The sequence below is a fragment of the Oppia nitens genome, unplaced genomic scaffold (assembly GCF_028296485.1).
Source record: "Oppia nitens isolate AA-2021 unplaced genomic scaffold, nextdenovo-longstitch-racon4-pilon3 scaffold23_pilon_pilon_pilon, whole genome shotgun sequence".
Lineage (NCBI taxonomy): Eukaryota > Metazoa > Arthropoda > Arachnida > Sarcoptiformes > Oppiidae > Oppia > Oppia nitens.
Window position 1 is genome coordinate 1,210,225 of NW_026533203.1, and position 25,838 is coordinate 1,236,062.

The window sequence follows — 25,838 nt, forward strand, 5'->3', positions numbered from 1 at the left end:
TAAATATAGTTTTCGAGTCCTAAGTTTATCTATTGTACATAACTTATTATTTAATAGATTATTGAAGTGTTTTATTAAAATTATTGTTCATCAGAAATATGACTTAAATAATAATTTTCAATAACATTAATCAATAAAAAAATATTTTACTTAAGTTATATTATAATATACAAATCATAACTTTATTTTATAAAAAATATAATTATTTAAATATTGTTTTAAATAAATATAATGATTGACTTGTTTTTATTTAATCGTAATAAACCCAAGTTTGCAGTGACAGCGGCGCCACCTTTTGAATCAATTTGCCCGAAGATTTGGGATCTTCGACCACCAAATCAACATCAATGCCCTCTCTATTGTAGGTCACGATAACTGTTGCGGAATCGGGTGTACGGAATACAGCGTATGCCAAGTGATTGTTATTATTGTTAACCACTTGTGTTTCTACGCGCACAGAACCGGGCGGTAAAAACTTACTAAAGTGTCCCAAAGCATAGTACATGGGCTGTCGGTAATACTCTTTTTTGCCGGCGTCAACCAGTATGGGTGCGTCCACAAAGTTATTCTTCCAGTTGGGCCCTCCTTTCAAGTCTAATGCCATATTCCAGTCAACCCAACCCGTAACCCAATGTAACAGATCCTAGAGTTTAGCAAAAATTAAAGAATCTGTAAAATAATGAAATATACTGTAATATAATTGAATAGTAATTTTACTTGAATGATATCATCAGCATATAAATCAAACGAGTCCCAGGCGCCCAATTTGACCCCACCTTCAACACACGCTTCTGTAGCCAAAATCCATTTGTCCGGATGCTGAGCGTGTGGTGCATCCAACATAGTTTTCGGGTCGTGACCGTACCAATGAATGGCTGTACCGGCCGTATATTTAGCGGCTGTGGGATTGGAATAGTGTTTATCAACCCATTCCTTGACAAGACCAACATTATGGTCTAACATCATGACTTTGAGTCGGTCGGGACCCCAACCACTCCTCTCGAGAATCGGACCCAGTGTTGTGGCCACAAAATCTCTTTCAGACTCAGCATTATAGCCCATTGAATTCCACGGCACACCAGCTAACGGTTCATTTTGGACGGTTACACCCCAATGGGTTATATTATGTTGTTTATAAGCTTCTAAATATCTTTTATATTCAATAGCATTACAAGTAATTTAGTGTTACATAAAGTTAAACATRAATATTTTTTAAGGCATACTTAACAAAATATGTAGCATATATTTGCCAATATTCTCCACCCACCGGACCTTTAATATGACCCCCTACTACAGGTTCTGTTTTATAATATGATTCTTTCATCCATCCCGGAGCACTCCATGGACTACCAAAAACTTTCAGTGGGTGTGTGGCCAGTGATTGTGCTTTTTGAATGTATGGTATCTATATATGATTGTTATTAATATGTAGAGTTTGTTTCATTAATTAATTAATTATGTTAACTAATACTAACTAATAAACTTTATTACCTTATAATCGAGATCTTCCGGTTGTAGAGCAAACTTGGAAAGTGTTTTATCTTCAACAACAGGCATATATCCATTATCATCATAGGTATAGCCACGGGTTGAAAAATCGGATCCACCCATTGGTATGCGACCCATGTTGTACTCAATGCCATCTATGCTAAAGTAGTCGGCAATAATATTGTCGGCCAGTTTAGGACCGGCAGCTTTAATATTAATACCGGTGGCATCAGTAAAAGCACCGCCAAATCCAATGATCTCCTGAAACTTGACATCTCTGTTGACTTTGATGTAGACCTGTGATTGATCACCAGTTTCAATGGGCACCGGTTTGCTCTTATCATCCAATCTTAAAGAATCTTTGGTCAGTCGATGGCCGTAAAAGCTTGTCGTCCATCGGTTGACAACATTTGCGGGTGTTTTGTCCGTCGCCTCTATTTTATCGCATGGCTGTGACTCAGAGCACACACAAACAAAGTTATCATGGTCAAATGTTCTAGCATTGTTACATTTTGGTCTAATTGTATCATCAAATGGTATGTCTTCCAACACTAGTATCTCATACGATGGCTTACTATTTTCGCCGCCACCCCAACCATAGTACATAAGGTTAGTGCTCTTATAAAATTTGCCGACCATCCAACCAAACTGTTCATGGTAACGGGCGCTATACGCCTTTCCCTGTATTAATATATTTATAATAAATATTTAATAATGTATTTTATAAAAAAAAATCTAACATTTTAGTAAATGTAATAAAAATATTGTATAACACATACTCCTTGTTTGTCATTTCCGACTTCAATCGAACCTCTAGGTAACGTTCCTCCATAAGCTCGACGCCATGAGAGATGACAATTGTTGGGATTAGTTAGCACTTCAAAGTTCTCTTTTATCCCATACTCTTTGCCATCCATTGTATAGAAAAAGGTTTCCTCTTTTAGGTTAAACCTACCCGGAGTTAGTACACCGTTGACCGAAGATCGGGCCACATAAAAATCGCCGGCCGGGTTCTTATCGATAACTAGTACTGAGTGATCGGGTAGATTGTGGTGATCTGTTTTCACCCATTTTAGTTCACATGAGGCCGACCAACACAAGGTACAGGCCTGAGATACGATTAATATGTATAATAAATAAATCATTATTTATTAAAGTTGACAAAATAATTATTTAAAAATATATTAGTTTTCACAACTATTTATATGGTTGATTACAAGTGCTATTATAGATGAAATTTATCTAATTTTATTTATAGAGTTAATTAATTTATCTTGAATTATTATAGAGGATATTAGATTACATTGCTTATTTTTTTACTTAACACTATCTTGGAATCGTTACATTACAATTTTATTATATTTATATAATAACAAGGTTATACACATTATATTGCACATTAATATTTAGTTTTTTATATACAGTATTTGTTTTAGTTAATTGTAATACTAAAATTTTATAATTATACAATATTTATACTACTGTTATACTGTTAATACTAAATATTTAATAATTTAAAAGTGAACTATAGTACAGTACATATGAACTTAATTACAATATCTTATTTATCCCAATTGTGATGATTAAGATAAGTTGAAAAATTTTAATAATGTTCTAAAAGTTGTAATATTTTACAAATTTAAAAAAATAACTTTATTAATATAGTATTACTTATTTGTTTTTCATTTTATAATTTTAATTTACAAATAATGTACAGAATCAACAAATTACATAATTAAGTATATATTATAAATATATATTTTAAAAATATATTATTTTTAAATATATAGAATTAACTTATAATAATAATAAATTAAATATTATGGTAAATAATTAGTATTTAATCAAAATTTGGAAAATATATTATTAATGTATGTGACACTTGTACTAAAAGAGATATTTTAAAATTTATTATTAAAAAATATATAACACTTTTTTTATTACACTAATTAAACTACTATTAAATCTCTTTTTTATAATAAAATCGATAAATAAAACATAATACTTGAAAAATAATTTAAAAGCAAAACAAAACACTCGACATAATTTATAATAAAGTTAGATAATATTGATTAAATAAACCTAATTTTAACTATTTTATTAAAATTATAAATGTATAATGTAATATATTGAAAATATTTATACTTTAGTTATATATTTAATCATTTATAATACTGTATATTATATAAAATAAATATATTTTCATCTTTATCTGTTAAAAATATTATATAAAAAATATAAACAAAATTTTAGTAAATACTGTAAAAAATTTTGTGAAACAATAAGCTCTAATATAATAATTTTTGTAGTAATATATCAAAAATAGTATAAATTTGTTAAAAACTTTAATTTTGAAAACTATCCAATAATTGAGTTAAGGGTAAGAAAAAACTTTTAGTTCTTTTCTGTGATTTTAGACGTTTCGGTGTTTTCATTGTCCGACACTTATCGGAGTCTTCTTCATAGTCACCACATAACAGGTTCAACACCTGTGATGTTGAAGAATCAATCAAAGATAGTAAGGCCTCCTTATGTCGTTGTGAACAACCTTTTGTCTGGTCATAGCTCCGGGAGGCGCATGACTTAAAGCGATAATAATCACTATTTTTTCAATAATTAGTTTTTATTAAAAAACAATTATTAAATATTTTCATTAAAATATCAATTACCAGCAAAAACTATATATTTTTAATTTGTCGTTTTGAAGATTTTGTGCGCCAATCATAGCGTCAATAAGTCTCGTCATACACTTGTTAACAGATTTATTACTTTTTGTGGCACAAGGAAAGGCAGCCATAAGCTGATCCTGTTTTTTACCCGATTTACAGACATTTGCCATTTGTGTCCGAGCCGTGTGTACCGACAATGACATCACCTGTTTATTGAGCTGTTTGTTACACCGTTGGTTGTATTGATCAACAATTTTAATCATTTCAAGTGATGCACTAATTTATTTATAAATGTATAAAACTTATTGTAAAAAAATTAATTTTTATAAAATCTTATACTGAAGTAATAAATTACTAAATAATTAAATAATTTTTAAATACATATGAATTTAATAAAAATAAATAATAAGTATATATACAAACTTGCAAAACATTGGCAAATCTTCGATTTTTTTTGGAAATTTTCTGTCACTATCGCCAATGATAACAAGTTTGGCAAATATGTTATCTAATTTGTCCAGGGAACTTTTTGTACATGACAATGGCTTTTGACTGTATATAATATTTATACTAACAATTATCACACAAATAATTACAATAATGCTATTATCAAAACTGCAACTCATTGTTGATCCACAAAGTTTACTGTTTAACACAAAAAAACTTAAAACTGATTAAATAATTGAAGTTTTTATAGTTAATAAATATAAAAATATTATTTAAATCACTATTAGAAATCAAGTACAAATAAATTAATATTATTATTAATTAACAATTAAAAAATCATAATAATTTTTATAATTTATATACAACAAAAAACAGTTTTCATGTTCATTGAAAAGTCAATCATTACTTTTACTTTAATTTAATATATTATAAGTTCAAAATGCATTAAACAAGTAAAATAAATAAATATAAAACAAGTAAATTTGTTTTAAGGTTTATGTAACCTATCTAGGGTTGCTAAATAACTTTTAAATTAATCTAGAAATTTTATTTTAAATTATTTTATTCCGGCATTGATTTTAATTAAGAATGTAATACTGTATAAAATAAAAAATATGTTAATAAAAAACAAATTATACAAAAGATGGGTCATAGTAGTAGTAGTAGTATTATTAAATTAAATTTTATTTAATGATTGTAAATGTATGAATATTATAATATCCGGATAGTTAGAAAAAAAATTAGTCATGCTATTTGCTACCTGTCCAATACATGTTCACCCAATTTTTGACCTTAAAGTACTTATCATAAAACAGTAAATATTCAAAATGTTTAACAAAATGTTGTTTTTTACTTTATTAAATATAATAAAGTATTTTGAATATGAGACCAGAGGGTCAGATCACTTTCACTTTGCACTGGCATTTAGGGCATACAACTAACAGTCAGATATTCAAAAAAAACTTGAAAAGTTTTGTTTTCTGAAATCTATACGAGCCTTTTTTGTGTGTGTGTGTAGCAATTTTTTTGCGAATTTTGAAATTCTGACTTCAGATTCGGTTAGAGGACTACTAATAATGTATTGAAAAGTTGCATTAAAATTTTGATATCTCTTCGGGATCATATAGAAAATGGCGGCCAAAGTAAAGAAAATTTTAAGAAAAAATATTTTAAGTATAAATTTGAATAGAGCATCAAAAGCAAGCATAAAAATATGCATTAAAATTTTGATATCTCTTCAGGAACATAGAGAAAATGGCGGCCAAAATAAAAAAAAATTTAGGTAAAAATTTTAACGTTTAGAATTGTATAGAGCATCAAAAATAAGATATAATAAATTAAAATTATTTTTATTTTTTTAAAAATGGCGGCCAAAGTAAAAAAATTTAGGTAAAAATTTTAACGTTTAGAATTGTATAGAGCATCAAAAATAAGATATAATAAATTAAAATTATTTTTTTTAAAAAAATGGTGACGTATAAAAAATTAAGGTAAATTTTAGCGCTTAGAATTGTATATAGTATTAAAAATAAGATATAATAGATCAAAATTATATTATTTTTTCAAAAAATGGCAGCAAAAGTATGATTTTAACTGTTTATTTTGTTATACTAAATCATTTAATACCAAACATGATTATATTTGTTTATTTCATTATATTAATCATCTGATACTCTACATGACTAGAGTTGAGTTTATTTTGTCATACAGAGTAATTTGATACCCTACATGACTATGGTTGAGTTTGTTTTGTCATACCGAGTCATTTGATACCCTACATGACTATGGTTGTTTATTTTGTCATACCGAGTCATTTGATACCCTACATGACTATGGTTGAGTTTATTTTGTCATACCGAGTCATTTTATACCCTACATGACTATAGTTGAGTTTTGTTTGTCATTCCGAGTCATTTGATACCCTACATGACTATGGTTGTTTATTTTGTCATACCGAATCATTTGATACCATACATAACTATAGTTGAGTTTATTTTGTCATTCCGAGTCATTTGATACCCTACATGACTATGGTTGAGTTTATTTTGTCATTCCGAGTCATTTGATACCCTACATGACTATGGTTGAGTTTATTTTGTCATACCGAGTCATTTGATAACCTACATAACATTATTTAAATTATGTATATTTTACCAGTTTTTTATTTTTGTTACTATATAAATTAATACTATATAATTATACCAACTATTTGGTTTCAACATATTTATGATATTCAAGTTTTTTTCTAATAATGCTTTCTAGCATTCTTAACTGGTTTTTATATACAATAAATATTATAGAAAATAATCGTAAGTTTTGACAATAAAAAATAAATTTTATATTTAAGGGAATCATTATGTAAAATATAATTAAGGAATTGAAATCCATGTTTCTCGGTAAAAATATAATAAATAGTTTTAATGTATATTTATATATTGATTTAAATGATTTTAATAAGTATAATTATTTTATATTTTTATTATAATCACAAAACAAACATTTTGTAAATAGGAAGTAAAAAATAGGTAAATTTAATATATAATTTGTATTATCGTAAGTTAATAGTTAATAAAACATCAATTATATTCTAATAATTTTATTAAAATGCAAATCTATGAGTTGATAAATACAATATATTATGCAATAGTTTATCATATATGAAAATACAGATACAATTTTACATACAATATTGAAATATAATAACATTGTGCAAAAATAATTTATCATTAATAACAATATATTAATTAAATAATTTATATAAATATAATATTTTTATGTATTTTGATATTTGTTTATTTATTAATTGTTATTATTGTTTATTATTTAATAAAATACATAATGCAATCACAAAATTGTAATAAAAAGTAATAATAATATAATTTAATTAAATGTTTTAATTAATTATCCTTGAATTCTGGGAAAGTCTTTCATCATTTCAATGACAGGAAAGAGGAAACTTTTAGTCCGTCTTTGAGTGAGTGATAGTTTGGGTGCTTCGCCTAATTTGAGACACCTATCGGTGCCCTCTTCATAACCACCGCATAGCAAATCCAATACWTTGTCATTCAATGAGTCCATGTATTTCAATATAATATCAATCTTTTTATTATCGCATTGATCAATACGTTTGCCCGACTGAACCATACAAGCCCTTACTTTCCAACTTTCACTATAATTAAGTATTTATTTATTTCATAATTAAATTATTTACTTAAATTTCTATTTAAAAAAATGGTGTTATTTATTATATTATTGAAATTACACTAATATATTGAGATGTATAGACATTTTATAATATTGAAAGGTGTGTATTCAATATTATATATTATCAAAATTACTTGTGCTATAATGGGTGCGTCCTTATGTTGAGCCAAGTAACAGTGTTTTAATTAAAAAAAAGATTTTAATATAATTATTGTAGACTAGTCTTATAAAATTACAATTAATTTACTATCACAATAATGACTATAATGTATAATATAATTATTTTTTTTAACTTTTTTATTACCGGTTTTTTATATGAAAGAGATAATACTGTATTAAAGTGTGTGTCATATCATACCAGCAAACAAATGGTATTTTAAGTCTATCGTCTTTGACTGATTTGAGTGCAACCATAGCGTCGATGAGATTTTGATGACATTTGACGAACTCATTGGCCCCGGCATTAGCACAGGGACTCGCTCTGAATATATCTCGCCTTTGCTTAGAGTCCTTACGACATACGGTGTCCAACACTATCTTCTCCTCCGTATAGATGAACACTTGAGACACCTGTTTAGGCAAATGATCCAAACATTTGTCGGTATAATTCTTGATGACATTCAACATATCCATGTTTTCTCTAAAAATTATTATTATTATTATTATTATTATTATCATTAACTTAATATTATATTATGAAATCCAATGTAATAATTAATTATATATTTTGTGTAATTTGTGGTTTTATTATAATTTTTGTTATTGTGGTCGTAATATTATAGTTTAATCAAGGCTAAATTAATTAAACAGTTTTGCAAGTTATTTAATTGATCTAAAATATTTAGATCAATAGAAAAATACTGTATATAATTATTATATAGAGTCTATATTATAGACTAATAGTCTTATAATAAGTTTTATTAATATATTATAATTTTTATATTATAACTTATATAATTTTAAAACATTTTTAGTTAAAAATTTTAAAAATAATTTTTAATATATAATGCACAATAATTTATTTTAAATTTTTTACTTAATTATTTATAAAAACTTTTATATATAATTATTAATTATTTCTATAACTATTTTTATAAAACATATTTAATAAAATAAATAAACAAAGACTTACTGACAATATCTTCTCATTTGTCCGATATTTTCMGGCATTTTCCTATAGCTGCCAATTGTCATAATACGACCTAAATTTGTGTCCACCCGTTGCTGAACACGACTGTTGCAATCCGTCGACAATTTTTGTGTCAAACACAGTGTAACACTATATGTAAATAATTGCCAAATAATTGTTTTTATTGACATTTTATTAATTACTATTAATTATTAATAAAAGTATTTTTTTAAATTAAATTAAAATTAATTTTAAAAAAATTAATTGAAAGGAAACATTGCTATTAATAAAATTTATATAATATATAATGTGATTATTGTTATTATAGTCAGACACTGATTGTTGTTAGACATTGAATCGATTGCTAAATATGTGAACTAAACAATTAAATTGCAATGTCTTTTAGTAGCAGACATTGAATTACATTAGACTTCAAGAGAGAAAAATATTTTCGCCCTTTTTTTACTTAATATAACATTAAAGTCATGAGTCTTAAACTTTGTGTACAAAAAACTTAATGGTATAACCAAGGTATCGGTATTTTTGTTAATTCAAATGTTTCAACTATTAATACAATAATATAAAATATTATATTTATTCTTTAAAATATTTATAATTTTTAAGTCTATCTAATTTTGTGTTATAAACTGATAGTAAATATTTGTCTTTAAATTGATTTATTAAACGTTTTACAAATTATAAAATATCTATTGTTATAACCCTTGGTCTCACAAATAGGATTATCTCTTTATATAGCAGACAACATATGTATGAAAAATACAATACAAAATGAAAATAATAAAAATCTTGTATTTGATTTATGAGAACTCTTTATTGAATAAATAAATTAAAAATAACAATTTTTTATATCCTATTGTATTAAATATTTTGTTATTGTATTACAAAAGAGATTTTAATACTAAAAATCCATTCAAACGTATAATTAGTTTCTTAACAGTTCAGTTAATGGCAATATATTAACTGTATTTAAGTTTTTAATTTAAATTTATTTATAAAATTGCTTTATTATAATTTTATATATTGTTATTATTATTAAACTAATCGTTTGAAAACATATTTTTGAGATGTTTTATAATATCTTATATATTATATGAGTCAAAATATGTTAATTACTAGATATAGGAAACGACATTGACTTTGAAATTTTTAAACAAACAATGATTTATTATTTTATGTTAAAATATTTTTAGTCTTTTCCTGAAACTAATATAAAACAATATTTTTATATAATGTTAATAATATTTTTAATGTAAATATTTTTGATAGCTTAATTAAATTTGTTATATAACTTTTAAAAATGCATTGCAATTTGCATATATTGTTTCTAAAAATAAATTTACAAAAACATTTTTATTACTGTTATTTATTTTGTTATATATACAGTATACTGTATATATAATTTATAAAATTATTAAATACGCAATTATTTGTTATAATAAAAGGTCAAAATTTGATAAAATAACCTTGTTCTTTCTAATTTTACAAAATGTTAAAATTTTCTAAAACAATAAAGTAAATAATATAGCCTATATTTATTTATTTTTTGTGAAAGTGTGAAATATAACATATAAAATAATTTAAATATTAATGAATCAATAGACTTGTATTTTTTCAAATAAATTTTTAAAAATAACAATTATCTTGATTTTTAATTAGCATACAGTATAATATTTAAAACTATGAACTATGTATACGTATAATAAATAATAATGTTATGAAATTATCTTAAATCTAACTAAATTAAGATTTATTAAAAATAATTTTGAAAAAGATTAATAATAGATTTAAGATTAAACAAAATTATTTTTTTAAATGAAATATACAGTTTATACTCAAATAGACCAATTGATGACTACCTATACTATTGGTCCTATAAATTTAGTGTCCAGTCATCGATTTAATTAAATGTATTAATTATACACATAATATACAGTAGTTATAGTATTAATACAACTTTTTTGTCACTGCAATAGTCGCGACCTCTTTCGTTAACTTAATATAATAATATCTCACATTAACTACAAAATCAAAAAATTATTTACACAATAGATAAAACTTTTTTTATATAATTATTTGTATAATATGTACTCAGACAACTGAAAATAATTGAATAAAGTTTATATTAATTTTAACTTAATTAATTAATTAATTAAATAATAATAATAATATTTTTTATCATGTATGATCTTTCAATATAATAATTTATTTTGTTTTTGTTTCTATTAAAAGTAAAATAATAGTAATTAAAATTTACTTCTTTTTAAAGATTTATAATAAATTCTTTATTTAATTTATTTAACTATTAATATAATAATTATTATTAGAAACTTTTATATACTACCGGTAATTACAATTGATTTTAATATACAATCTATTGTTTGAATTTTAAGTATTATATTAAGATTAGGTCTTTACAATACTTTATTTAAAGTTTAAAAATAATTTGATTAAAAGATATTATTTATAACTATTTGATATGTGAATAAAAATTTAAAATTGTATTTTTTATATTATATAATTATTTATCTTAAAATGTTATCATTAGAAAAAATATAACCAAAAAAATTATGCAACAGAAAAAATTAATTAATTAAATTTTGTTTCTAAAAATAACATTTTGACATAAAGTAATGTATTTTAATTTTTAATTTAAACTCAATTGACGTAAACCTCTTCAAATAATTGAGAAGTTCACGGACAAAGTGAACACATTTTATATTAATAAATTTGTTCAAGGTAATTTTTAAGAAAATCTTATTTAAACTATTTTTTATTAATACTGTTATTATATAACTTTAATTAAATTGAAGATTATTATTATAAATAGAAATTAGATGTATGAATATACTTATGATGTAATTTACATGATATTAAAAATATTAATGTAATATCAAGTTTATACTCTTGAATAGAGAATACTCAAACAAATTATAAAATAAATAAAAATTGTTTTGCCTTATTTAAATATTTTAAATTGTATTTTAATTTATAATTATATAATATATTAATAAAAACATTTAATAGATGTATACCATTATATATATTAAAGAAATTTATAATAATTATACAATATTTAAAGATATCTCTTAATATATTCAATATAATTTGCAATTTTTATGTTTTAATACGCAATAATGTATATCTTATGACAAATTGAATGTTATTTTTATAAAAATATTATTTTATAAATAATGTTTTTAAAAATATTTTATTGCATATAACTTACTAATGTATAAAACTCGTGATATGTATAGTATTGGGCTTATAATACAATTTATAAAATTATATTGTCTTCTATCTGTTTTTATTAATAAATTGTTTTGCACTGCAAGTAAAATACAATTTTTATGTTTTTATTTGTTGTTTGTTTTATATATTGTTATTTAAATAAATTAGAAATGAATTAAATAAATAATGTATAAAATACAGTTTATATTATAAACAATCAATTATTTAGTTATATAAAAGCCTTTTAAAATAATTTTAATAAATGTTACATTTAAAAAATAAATATTATTGACTTTAATAATGTGTCACTCATATGAAATTTAATACTCAATAAATGTTTATCAATTAAAAACAATTGCTTATTATATAATTTTTATGGAAATTTATTTTATGTAAACTTCTCTATTTTTGATTTAAGTTTAAGTCCTCTACTTTTATTATTACTAAATTAACTAACAAAACATGTAATTTTTTATTGAGATCTTATAAATTTAGTAAATTTAAGCAACTAATGTATATAATCTTTAAAACTTGTTATATATTTATATTAAATTTATATTTCATAATAAATTATAAATATAAGAATTTATATAGCTATTAATTTGAAATTCTGTTAATAATTATAAATATAAATTTAATTTTAAGCTGACAGTTGGGCCTCAATATCAAATGTATATTTAGTATGCTATTTGATTATTAATTAAATAAAATTCAATGTCATTTTAGCATTGATTAAAAATTCTAATTAATATTTCAACAAATATTTAATTAATCCTTCTACAATTTATTAATTTTAACGTAAAATAATATAATAAAATATTAAATAATTTTGTAATAATTACTTTTATAACTGATATGACTAAAAATAATACAATTTAATTTATTTATTGAAAAATATCAATTTTTGAAACATTAAAGCTTTTTATTTATTTAAATAAGATGTTAGAAATATTTATAAATTTATTTATATTAATATTACAAATAGAATTATAATAATTATTTTTAATTAAAAAATTTATTTTACATTTTAACAATTGTTTTTTCTGATTTTATTTTAATGCCGAATTAATGTTATATTTTATAAATAATTATTTAGATATATATTATTAGATATTAACCAAACATTACACATCCATTAAATATAATATAAATTATTATTTCAGTTAATTACAGTACTATACAAGTATGTTGATGTCATATGATATAAATATTGGTAAAAATGATGATTATAGTGATGATGAAGTTATACTACACTTTGAGGACAGTTGTCTGTCGGACGTTGACGTACTTCTCATAATGTATTGTATTGATGACAGTTTGGGAGTCACTTAACAGATAGTTGTCGTCATTTCTATTGTTGTCACCGAAGATCCGCCAAAAATATTTCACATAAGAATTATTTGGATTTTTATTGTTTTGTTTTCCATTAGTTTTGTGTTGACTTTCTTTTTGTCGTTTTTCCTGTTGAAACTGTAGTAACTTTTTTGCATTCATTGCACTTTTATTTAATTTAAATTATTAATTTCAAAATATAAAACAATTAAATATATATATATTCACAGACACACACATTTAATCTTTATATTTAATTATTAAATTTTTTCTTTAAAATGAGTTATCTTTATTATGTTTAAAAAAATTTATAAATAGCTATAACATTAAATATGATCTTTAATTTTTACTCTTTATATCCTTAAAATTATAACATTAAAAGCGAGTGAAACCAAGTATTTAATATTATATAGCAAATGAAAGTGATATAATTATTTTTTTTAATTTATATATTTTTATATATATCACTGGTTGTCCTGACTTAGCACTTGAATATATTAAAGTGTATATCAATAACATCATTACGTTTATAGACGACAGCATTACATAAAAAGGCTGCTTATATAAGATCAGCAGATATTTTAAAATGAATTAATTATAATACTGTATATAAGATATCATTAATATTTTTTAAGGTGTTTTCCATTTCAGTTTTTTTCTATGATTCAAAATTATTTTTTATTATTGATTAGTTAATAAATAATATTTTTCAAACATTTTAGTAAATTAAATTGATTTGAGGTGCATTTTGTAATTATAATATAGTATTATTGTAGTATAGTATAATATTTTATCAATGAGTGCATAAAATTGTCGATCAGGTGCTAAAATGAGTTATTTTGAACAATAATTATTAAAATGCATTATTGTTTACATGAATAATATAAAAATCAAGTTTTGTTAGCAAAAATAAACTAAATAATTTAAAATAAAATTGAAAGTATTATAAATAAAATGGTGACATTAGTAATGACCTAATTGTTAAATTATTATGATCAGTCTAAATTTCACTAAATTTCACAATAATTATTATATATTGTAGACTTATATTTAAATAATAACTAATTATATTAAATTATCTATTTAAACACGTGACTTTGATAATAAATCAAATTAATGTAATTTCCTATAAAATAATAAAATGTTTCGATAATATGTCCAGAATTTATAAAAATTGTTTTATCACTCTATTTATTAAAGTAAAACCAAATGCACTGAATTATAATTATAAGATAAGCATTGAAATTGAAACTAGTGTTCAATCATGTTATCTCTTTGGATACTATTTTTAGAAAAATTAAATTTTTTACTAAAAGCCTTAATATAGTATAAATAAAATAATATATAATTATATTATTGCACTGTATAATGATTAATAAATTATTTGTACAGGTATTTTAATTTTGTCGATAATTTAATAAAATAAAAAATTCAAAATAGTATTTCTAGCAAACGTTAATATATTTCATCATAAATGACACATAAGAGCTAATGAAATGTAAAAAAGTGAAAACAATAATATTGTACTTAAAAATTACAACATTTATTAATTCTGAAGAAATTATTAATGAAATATTTTTACAATTATGTTAATAATAATTACTTTAAAATTTTACAAAATGTATTAAATGTTAATAATTACATTAAATATATTTATATACAAATATTATAATTTAAAATTAAATATAATAATACTATAATGTTTTTTTGAGTTGATGTTAGGCCGGTATGCTTTCAAGAATATCAATAAATGGCGGCAAAATTGACTTATATCTGGTTTGATTAGTTAATTCTCTGGTCCACGTTTTGGGCACCCGTAGTATCTTTTGGCACTGATCCGTCTCACGTCTATATTGGGTGCAAATGTGTCCAATCATTTGTCCGGTATATCCCTCGAGAAGCTGTTCAATGAGTGTAACACTGGTTTCAGTGCAGTCTTTTGAGGCACTTTCCGACGCCTCATGTGTTACACAATCTTCAAACTTATAATAATTACTGTGAAAAAAACAATAGATATAATAAATATATTAAGTTATTTAAAAATTAAAATAATTAATTAATATAATTTTAATTTTGAAACTCAATTTATTGAACTGACCAACAAATCAAACCGATTTTCAAATTTTCCGGTGCATTGATTGTTATCATAGCTTCATCTATCAATTTGCTCATACATTTGTCTCCCATTGGTTTGATGTCATTCAAGCACTTAGCCATACCTACGATATCTTTTTGGCCTCTTTTGAAAGTACAATAGTATTTATTTTTGCGAATCACTCCATACATCAATAGTGTAGTCACTTGATATGGAAATGCCTTCAAACATCGTTTGGCATAATTTTTCACATATAACTCTTTTTGTACTCTTTCGCTATTATAATAAAAAAAATATTGATTAGATTTGATTTAATTTTAAAATAAAAATACATGCAATAAATATATATGTATTGTACAAACGTGCAAAATTCATGCCGGTCACTTTCGGTCTCAGGTATGTTATGTTTTGGATCATTCAAGAAAAACAGCCATCGAGTTGTCTCATCCATGGCTTGTGGATCACAGTCCACTCCATTTGGCTTAAATGCATCGCTAACTGAAAAATTAATTAATATTTATAAATTATAATGTTTAACATTAATTCATAAATATTTGTAAACTTAAAAAATATATAATATACACACCAGTGATGCATATGATTGTGAAAGCAATGAATAATATGAATAATTGCATTTTTAAATAATAATAATAAATTAAATAAACTTTTTATACAAAATATAACTTTTATAATAACTTAGAAAATGTGTACGACTCTGTTGTATTACTAGTTATTATTCAATTTAACATTTGTGTATTTTTCATACAAATGTTTTGCTTTTATCACTGAATCACAATTATTGTTGTTGTTATTATAAGTATCATTAAATAGTCGCCAAAAGTTTTTCTTTAGCGACGGATTTTGTTGTTTATATTGTTGTTGTTGTTGTTGTCTCTCCTGTTGAAAGTTAGATAACTTTCTGGCATTCATAGCACAGGTAAATATACTTTTATTTTAAGTATTTTTATTTGTCAGAAAATATTTTATTATTTTCTAAAAATTTTCTTATTATAACTTAATAAAAACTTTTTTTGTGGATTAGTATAGGACACTTGTCAGCGATTATTATAATGCACTTTTAAATATATAGATAAATAACTATATAAATAGATAAATATATTGTTAATTCAAAACACAGAGTGAAAGTCCTTCGGTGAGTAGTTTACTAATGTTTTCGTCAAAAAAACTCAATTATTTGATTGCCATTTGGTTATCAAACTTCAGACTCTCTTTATATATGTGATGGAAAGCGATTCAAAAAAAATTTTTTGATGTGTTTTTCACAGTTTGTTTTCATTATACAAAACACGCTTTTTATGTTTTGGTTTTTACCAAATACTATGCGATCACCTCCTAAAACAAGAGAGAGAGAGAGAGAGAGAGAGAGAGAGAGAGAGAGAGAGAGAGTATTGCATTATTAACAAAAAAAACTGGTTGGCCTGGATTACATATCTATGCGTACAGGATGTACTATAGTTTCATTATTTTTATGCTATACATAGTGTTTAGTGTATTTGAACGGAGAGAGAGATCTATGGGCGGTTGGTTGTGAACCGGAGACACTAATTTTAAAATGTTTATATTTATTATAATAAATGATATTTAGTTTCATTTTAAGAGACTTTCTAATGAAATGTCTATTTTGATTAATGTTTATCACCTAATAGACAGCTATTGATAAGTTTGTTTGTAAATAAAGTTTCAATCTATTAGAAACAGTCGTTTAATTTCATATTCAATATGCAAAATAATAGGCGTATTTTAGGCCAAAAATAACCGAAAATTATATTTATTTTTAAAAATAGCACAAATGATATCATCGTATTATTGCAATCAAATGTTTATAACTTATATACAAAATAATAATCGTTTTAAACTCTGCATCCTTGACGGGTGCTCTGAAAAATTGTTACAAATCGCTAAAAATTACATAATCTGGAAATTTCTGATTAAAAGTATTGATGGATCATTTTGTTATTATTGCAATCAATTTATTATATTGATTTCAATATAGCATTAAAATTTTGTAATGGATATTAAAATTAATTTAACCAATGATAATATAGGTTATTATATAAAAAATATATTTGTTTTTTACTCAAAAATATTAAATCTTAATGTTTATTATGATATTATTTGAAAATATTTTTACTTTTTAATAAATATTTTTTGAGTTTAAAATTAATGTCATTTATAAAAATATTGTAGTTTATAATTTTACACAAAAATTAATAAATAATTATATATTATTCAAAAATAATATTTACAGCTTGTCAATCAATATATTATTTGATTTTTATTAGTAAACATGTTTAAATAAAAATATTATTCACACGTGCATCAAATCAGAAATAAATTTTAGAAAGCAATGTCTATTTATTTTTAAAAATGTCAATATCATAATTAATAACATTTATTTCAATTTCACAATATTATTAATTTTAATATAAAATAAAATTGATTTTTGATAATATGTTTACATTATTATATAAATATTAAAATTTTTGTAAAAACATTTAACATCACAATAATACTGTATTAAGATTTAATATACAATGATAACTGCAATAAATATTTATATACACTGTTTAAATAAATAAAATTTTAACAATAATGTTAAATATTTAAATAAATAAAATGTTTATATTGCGAAATTATTAAAATAAATATATTGGTAAATATATTTCAAAATTTGTTTAATTGTTATAATTTATTTCAATTAAAAAAAGCTTAACAAACAATATAAAGTACATTATATAGTATTTACAGTACAATATATTGTTATTTACTTTCCTTATGCTATATACAGTATATAATTTATTTCAACATTTTGTTTATTTTTTATAAACTTAAAATAAATTTATGTTTGGATTTTCCATAATACTAAATAATAATCTCAATATTTATTAAAATTGATTATATATATTATCTGAACCGTATATCTGGATCAAATAATTATAGCATATTAGACGGTATAGATATTAACAATAAAATAACTAAAATGTTAAAATAATTATCATATAATATAATCAAGGAAATTTATTTTTATATAAACAACTATATGTTTCTATAATAAATTTATTTTATTGATTTATATTAGATAATAAAAATATATTTTAGTATATTTTTTTATCTAATTCTAAATATATTCATTTGTATAATATAAATAAATAATTATAATTTAAAGATATTATATCGGTATATAAATATATATCACTTTTATTTATTTTTATTCTTATTTTTATATTATTATTATTAATAATAATAATAATAATACTATTATTATTAATTTTTAAAATCCATTGTCATAGCATTGAAATTATAATATTAAAGAGATCGGGCTTTTCCAGACACAGACACCCTCTCTAATACTAATCAATGTTTTAAAGGATAAAAGCGTTTCCCTAAAAATTATGTCATTAGCTTTGAAGTACAGGCAAATACTTTGTATTTATTTATATTTTATTTAAAAATTTAATGGCTAACACTGAAATTAAATCAATTTTATGATATTTTTATTTTTATAAATGTAAAAATTTGTATTTTTGAAAATTTTATTTAATTATGTAAAACTTTTAATATTGAAATTAGTGGATAGTGGATATTTTACTGTATATTTCGAAATAGAGGTCAAATAGGTTTACAAAACTTTAACAAAAAAAATTGTTTCTCAATAACACTTGTATATGTTGTTTATTGTAACTTTACTATTAAAGTTTGTCGATTTAGTGTTTTTTAAAAAAATAATAAGTTTGGTTAAAAACAATTATTTATAATAATCATCTCATTTAATATATTTTTAAATTATAACTATTGCAAAAATATCAAATATTGCCTTTAAGTTGTTTTATTTTGTTTTGTTTTAGTATAACATTTTTACATTGAAAACTTAGTTTATATTTATTTAGAATTAGCATAAGTTTATAATTTACCTAAAATAGATTGGAGTTATATATAATATTTAATTAAATAAATCATTAAAATTTTTGTTATTGAAATATTTATTATTAATAATTTTTTATTTAAAAATTTGTTAATTATTAGAAATATCATATGTTATAACTAATATTTTGTTTCACTTATTTAAATGCATTATTCAATGACAATTTATTTTGACAAAAAAAATTTTAACATGTAAGTGTACAAATTTTATATTGTACATTATAAGTTTTTAATACTATGTTTATAGTCTATGAAATATGCGTTATCTCATAAAATGCATTAACTTATTTTTTATTTTAATAAAACTTCCTATAATATTTAAGCATTTAAATTTAGTAATTAAAATTTAATTTTAGTAAAAAAAATTTCATATGAAATAAATAAAACAATTTTTTATGCAAGGCTTAAAATAATAATAATATGAAACAAAAAAAACTGCTGCTTAAGTATTTATTATAACAAATTATTTAATTGAAAATATTAATTGTATTCATCAAGTTATTTATACTCATATCCATATAATTAATAAATTATTAATATATTAATGGATTCTAATAAATTAATTTATTATTATACAATATGTAGTTATTTTCAAACAAACTTTTAAAAGTTTAAAAAGAGTTTTCTGGTTTTTTATATAAATATATTTGTGTGAGTGTGTGAGTGTGTGAGTGTGTGAGTGTGTGAGTGTGTGAGTGTGTGAGTGTGTGAGTGTGTGAGTGTGTGAGTGTGTGAGTGTGTGAGTGTGTGAGTGTGTGAGTGTGTGAGTGTGTGAGTGTGTGAGTGTGTGAGTGTGTGAGTGTGTGTAAGTATTGTACAGCAATGCTCTGTTGTGAAGGACAGAGACAAGTGCTGTCCGAAACAATATTGCAATAATTTGTCCGAATTTAAACCAGAAAACAAAAATCGTCTATAATTTATGTCAAAAATTGTGTGTATTTTAAAAAGTTTTATTTATTCAGTATAATCACGATTGTTAAAGGTTTGCAATCTCATGGGTAGATATAGGGGTAAAATGGCAAAAAAAACTCGAAAAATCTTAGGGGTTTACAATTTTATTGAATTTTTAAATGACAAATCTTACCAAATTTAAGTAAATTCCTTATAAATTCCCCAAATATTACCTATAAGTTTCTTTTAAATTTCCTACTTAATTTCTCAATACTCTCAAAAAATCTCAAACTTTTACAAAAGTTTAGAAAAAATAAAATTTTGCATAAAAAATATATAAAAGCTAAAAACAACTACAATAATTACTTGTATTTAACATTTCAATTATAATATGTATAATTACTAGTGTAGTAATTATTAAATACAGTATACAATAGTAAATATAGCTATTAGTTTATAATAATTCTTGCTATAAATTATGTAAAAAATTATCGTATAATTTCTGTTTATTATAGATGTGGAGTACAATCACATCAATATATTCAATGTATGGACAGTGATGTCAGTTATAAAGTAAAAGTATTGACCCATAATTTATGACTCAAAAATAGGTCAACAAATATTTGAAGGATTTTAAATGGTATGTATTTCTATAAGTGACAAATGTATTAAATTTAAGTCTATTTGAATATCACTTTGTTTAAGTGAAATATATTTTTTAATTAAATTATTTATATCTTTAAAAAAATTAAATAACAATTAATAATTTTATTTAAGTGTTTTTATTTAAATATATCGTATCAAATTTTTGTTGTTGATATATTTTTATATAAATTATATACAGTATTATGATTACTGTATATTTATTGTGTTTAATTTAAACTAACATAAGTTACAGAGTAGTTATTTTGATTAATAATAAAATAATTTATTACATGTTTCAAATTAAAAATGATAATTAATGTTACTTTTAAATAAAAAAATATTACTCAGAAATAATATAAAGTCTAATGTAATATAAAAATGTTAAAATAATTTTATGTTAAGATTTAAATAATACTTTACATAATGTATTGATACAATAGTTTGACAAAGAAAATACAAAATTAATTATAAGTTTAATCATTTAAATGTTTTCGACAGTAGACGTACTCAATATATTAATAAATGGCGGTAACAGAGAACGGGTAGACTTTTGTGACGACCGCTTTTTGGGGGTCTTTGGTAGTAATGACTGACATTTGTCGGAATCTTCTGTATATTCTCCACAAATCAATTGCAAAACATCATAACTATAGCCATCTATTATGCGTTCAATTTCTTGATAGTTACTATCACTGCAAACTGGTTTACCATTTTTCTCAACACTTATCAAAATGCATTGTTTCATTTTATAAAAGTTACTATATTTACAGTATATAATCAATAAATTAAAATTTTATTTTTAAATATATTATTTTTTTTATCAATTAATAATTTGGTTTAAATATAATAAAATATTTACATACCAACAAGCTATAGGAAGTTTAAGTTTAGCATCTTTAAAATTTTCAATGCCCTGTAAATCATCAATGTACGTTTTCATACAAGCATCACCAAGGTGCTTTATATTATTAGCACATTTTCCTATTTCTATAAATGAATCTTTACGCTTTTTGTTAGTACAATAGCCTTTATTTGTTTTGGCTACACCTGTGTGTTGATAAATTAAATTATAATTATTATAATAAAATTAATAAATATTATAACTTATAAAAATTAAAAAAAACAATTAACAATACCATAAGCGAGAACACCAGTCACTTGGCGGGGAAACGATTGCAAACACTTTTTTGAATAATCTTTAATACAGTTTTCATAATTTTTTATTTGTCTATAAATATAAGATAACAAAATTAGTTATTAAATCTAATTATTGAGAATATAACCTGCAATGTGTATTCATTGTAACCATATTTTCGGGAAATTTGTATTTAGGATCTCCAATAAGCAACAAATGCATCATACATTTATCGGCATCGTTGCCCGTCGAGCACTGGGACTTAGTTGAGTTGGCGGGTGCGCCATAAGTTATTACACAACAAATGCTGATTAATAGTAGAGGTAACAATAATTTTGACATATTTATTGTCAAAACTAAATTATAAACAACAAATATATGATTGAATTAATGAAAATAACAAAATTATCAGCAATATTTTATTTATATACCTTTCATTTAAGGTAACCCTCAATAATAAAATATCTATACTATACTTGCACTATATCTATATATATATTTATAATTTTTGATAAAACTGGTGGAATTTTTTTTATTACTTTTAACTTTGATTTTTTCAATTAAAATACTTTTATTGTTTATCACTTCAAAAATATATTGGAATTTTAAAATAATATTTTTTTATAAACTAATCATTTAACTTTCACTTTTCTAAAAATTGAAATATTCAATTGATTTATATAGGAGATTGGCGAATAAGAAAGTATTTAATCATAGATTTTGTATATAAAATGTTATTAAAATATATATTTATATGTTTGTATGTTATTAAACTTGTGTGACAAGATTGCCAAAAATAAATGCCTTTCTAATTATATCATTTAAAAAAAAAAATCTTTATTTTATTAAAAACATCATATAATGACTAATGTAGTTGTAATATACTGATCATAAGATATATCTATAGTCAATAATTAGTATTTATTGAATATTTTAAAGAGTATAGTGTTTAATAAAAACTCGTTTTTATGAGTTTCTTAAGTTAATTATTTTGTCAGTTAAATATCAGATAATTGTTATGTCTATAAACATTGAAAACATTTCAATGTCACGATTAATTTGATTTTAAAAATAATATTTTTTTTATTTAAAGATTTTAATTGAATTCATTTAAAAATTAAATTAACATTTGTTATATACTGTATATATTTGTTTCAAATTAATAAATAAATGTGAAATACAGAGAAAGAGAGTTTACTATTAGATTTAAATATAATGTTAATTTAATATATTATAAAAAATGAATAAATTTAATCCGATTATCAAAAAACTTAATCTAATTTGTATTAATTATAACTAAGTTATCATTTGTTTTTTAATTACAATAATAAACATTGTTATGAGTTTTAACTTATGACATGTGATTAAATAAAAATTTTCAATCATTTTCTTAAAATATAAGTCATTATTATTTAAATACATGTGGATATAGAATAAATGTAGAATATATGTTTTTGTTTATAGCCTATAAATAGAGTATACTGTAGTTACTGTTTTAAAATAATAAATTTTACTAATTGTTATTAATAATTTGTTAATATTAAAAATGTCTATTTTAGATAAAAATTAATATTTTTAAATAACAAATTTATTAATAATTTTCGGATTTTTAAGAGATTAATGATAAATATTATAAAATGTAATTTATTTTAAATATTTTATAAATAAAAAATTATAGTTTTAATTAATAAATAAAGATTAATACATAAATAGTTTGTATTTTTAATATTCAATTTTACAATTCTTTATTGATAAATATTTTATATATGAAATATTATGTTATATAATATTGTATTAAATAGTATCAATTAAAGTTATTTAAAGTTTTTTTAAAAAGGATTTTTACATCTAAACAAAGGTTTTTAATTGAAATTTTTTATTATTAAATTTATTTTTAACGACCAATAGGTGCGTCTTCTTTATCAAAATCACCAAAAATTTTCAAAAGTGGCGACAAAAATGATTTCGGTTTTATAATACCCGATAAATCAATGTCTGGCAACCCGTCGATCACTTTAATGCAACGATCACTTGCTATAGTAATTTTGAAAGATATTAGTTTATCAATAAAATAACAGATTTAGTTGATATGCATATTATTGTTTTAATAATTACATTGTTATACGAATATATTGTATATTTAATCAATTTAATACATTATTTTATTTACAATTATATATTAAAAGTTATCAATTTTTAATATTAAATAATTTAATAAAATATACATACAATCAGGATATTCAAAACACATGATATCCATAAGCTCTCCATATATTTCTGTGGCCCACCGGGAGATATAAGTGATGGTTCGAGGCGTACATTCCTTAACCTCCTCGGCCTCTGATATAAAACATTCGCGTAGTTTATGAAATGTGCTAATTATTAATTAAATTTTAATTATAATCATATAAATTAATACATAATAGTTAAGGTTAATAAAAAAAAGATAAATAGTAAATAATATAAAGTAAGCAAACCTACCAACAAATCATTGGAATCTTTTGTTTTTGTGTAGCATTTAAAATAGACATCTCTTGAGTTATAAATGTTTGATAGCATTTTTTGAGTCCCGGTCGGGCGTGATTCCCACAGTTGGCCGCTTTCATCAACTCGCGAGCTTTGGGTCCCGGTTTGCCACTCTTACAGACCGTTGCAAATTCACGCCTAATGGGAAACAACACGAACTGAATGGTTTTTTGTTGAAAATCTTTGAGACATTTTTTAATAAATATCTGCGAGTATTGTAATATTTTTGACGCTTGGTTACAAAACTTGCTTAATTGTGACGGTATAGTCGGGAAACGTTGGGTCAATAGTTTATCTAACACATCGTCCAACATTATGGCCGATTCATTACTGCAAATGATTTCATTGGGATTATTGATGATTGTTATCATTTGTCTGGTGCTGATACCAGAGCCGCGCATTGATTTGGCTTTCTTTGACTTTTGATTATTTGTTACATTACTTATTGCATTTACTTCTAAAATACAATTATATTAATATATAAAATTAATTAATTAATATTTATGTAAATTTACTGTATAAACATACATTACCTATAATTATAAAATATATAACTAATAATATATTTAGTAAAGAGCATTTAGCAAACATTTTATCACAATTATTAGTATTCAAAACAATATTATATTAAAAAAATAATTGAATGACAGGTTTGTTGATAATAATTGCATTTAAGATTATTACTCTTTATTTACCCTTCTGTAATAAAAATAACTAATTTTAATACAATGTTCTCTAAATACTAAATATAAAAATAATTATTAGTAAATCTTTTAATTTAATTATAAGACAAAGCACTATAAATCAAATACTCATAAAAACATTTACAACTTAAACAGTAAATTATAATTTTAAATTTATTATTTTACATATAATTGCTAACTTACTGTATATTTATTATACTGTAGTATAAATAAACTCAATGGTGTCTAGTGTTTATTTTTGTGAAAATAAAAATTTTATATTTTAAAAATATCATAAAATTTGTTATTTTCTAAAACTCAATGACGTTTACAGGGCGTTAAATAATCTAGTTTAGTATATAATATACAAAATATTATAAATTAACCTGTAATATCAAATAAG

At 22.3% G+C, this 25,838-nt stretch overlaps 6 protein-coding genes across 6 annotated transcripts; all 6 read right to left on the reverse strand.

The window, feature by feature from the left end:
• Positions 1 to 203: 203 nt before the first annotated feature.
• On the reverse strand, positions 204 to 2,681 carry LOC128953603 (putative glucosylceramidase 3). The gene is made up of 5 exons (XM_054299100.1): positions 2,268 to 2,681; positions 1,492 to 2,169; positions 1,224 to 1,405; positions 718 to 1,150; positions 204 to 643 (listed from the first exon to the last, which is right to left on the reverse strand). Exons 1-5 carry the CDS (start codon positions 2,631 to 2,633, stop codon positions 251 to 253), a joined length of 2,052 nt encoding a protein of 683 aa, XP_054155075.1. The 5' UTR covers positions 2,634 to 2,681; the 3' UTR covers positions 204 to 250.
• Positions 2,682 to 3,833: 1,152 nt separating this feature from the next.
• Positions 3,834 to 5,528, reverse strand: LOC128953803 (uncharacterized). The gene is made up of 5 exons (XM_054299324.1): positions 5,494 to 5,528; positions 4,581 to 4,709; positions 4,168 to 4,433; positions 4,037 to 4,089; positions 3,834 to 3,977 (listed from the first exon to the last, which is right to left on the reverse strand). Exons 1-5 carry the CDS (start codon positions 5,526 to 5,528, stop codon positions 3,834 to 3,836), a joined length of 627 nt encoding a protein of 208 aa, XP_054155299.1.
• Positions 5,529 to 7,505: 1,977 nt separating this feature from the next.
• Positions 7,506 to 9,120, reverse strand: LOC128953804 (uncharacterized). Its single transcript, XM_054299325.1, has 3 exons — positions 8,941 to 9,120; positions 8,167 to 8,448; positions 7,506 to 7,773 (listed from the first exon to the last, which is right to left on the reverse strand). Exons 1-3 carry the CDS (start codon positions 9,000 to 9,002, stop codon positions 7,506 to 7,508), a joined length of 612 nt encoding a protein of 203 aa, XP_054155300.1. The 5' UTR covers positions 9,003 to 9,120.
• Positions 9,121 to 15,236: 6,116 nt separating this feature from the next.
• LOC128953805 (uncharacterized) lies at positions 15,237 to 16,248 on the reverse strand. Its single transcript, XM_054299326.1, has 4 exons — positions 16,200 to 16,248; positions 15,976 to 16,111; positions 15,617 to 15,889; positions 15,237 to 15,513 (listed from the first exon to the last, which is right to left on the reverse strand). The coding sequence occupies exons 1-4, from the start codon at positions 16,246 to 16,248 to the stop codon at positions 15,237 to 15,239; spliced, it is 735 nt and encodes a 244-aa protein (XP_054155301.1).
• Positions 16,249 to 21,415: 5,167 nt separating this feature from the next.
• LOC128953613 (uncharacterized) lies at positions 21,416 to 22,917 on the reverse strand. Its single transcript, XM_054299112.1, has 5 exons — positions 22,658 to 22,917; positions 22,375 to 22,582; positions 22,228 to 22,319; positions 21,955 to 22,138; positions 21,416 to 21,849 (listed from the first exon to the last, which is right to left on the reverse strand). The coding sequence occupies exons 1-5, from the start codon at positions 22,662 to 22,664 to the stop codon at positions 21,573 to 21,575; spliced, it is 768 nt and encodes a 255-aa protein (XP_054155087.1). The 5' UTR covers positions 22,665 to 22,917; the 3' UTR covers positions 21,416 to 21,572.
• A 1,203-nt stretch (positions 22,918 to 24,120) lies between these two features.
• On the reverse strand, positions 24,121 to 25,167 carry LOC128953806 (uncharacterized). The gene is made up of 3 exons (XM_054299327.1): positions 24,708 to 25,167; positions 24,456 to 24,601; positions 24,121 to 24,260 (listed from the first exon to the last, which is right to left on the reverse strand). The coding sequence occupies exons 1-3, from the start codon at positions 25,151 to 25,153 to the stop codon at positions 24,121 to 24,123; spliced, it is 732 nt and encodes a 243-aa protein (XP_054155302.1). The 5' UTR covers positions 25,154 to 25,167.
• Between the last annotated feature and the right edge of the window lie 671 nt (positions 25,168 to 25,838).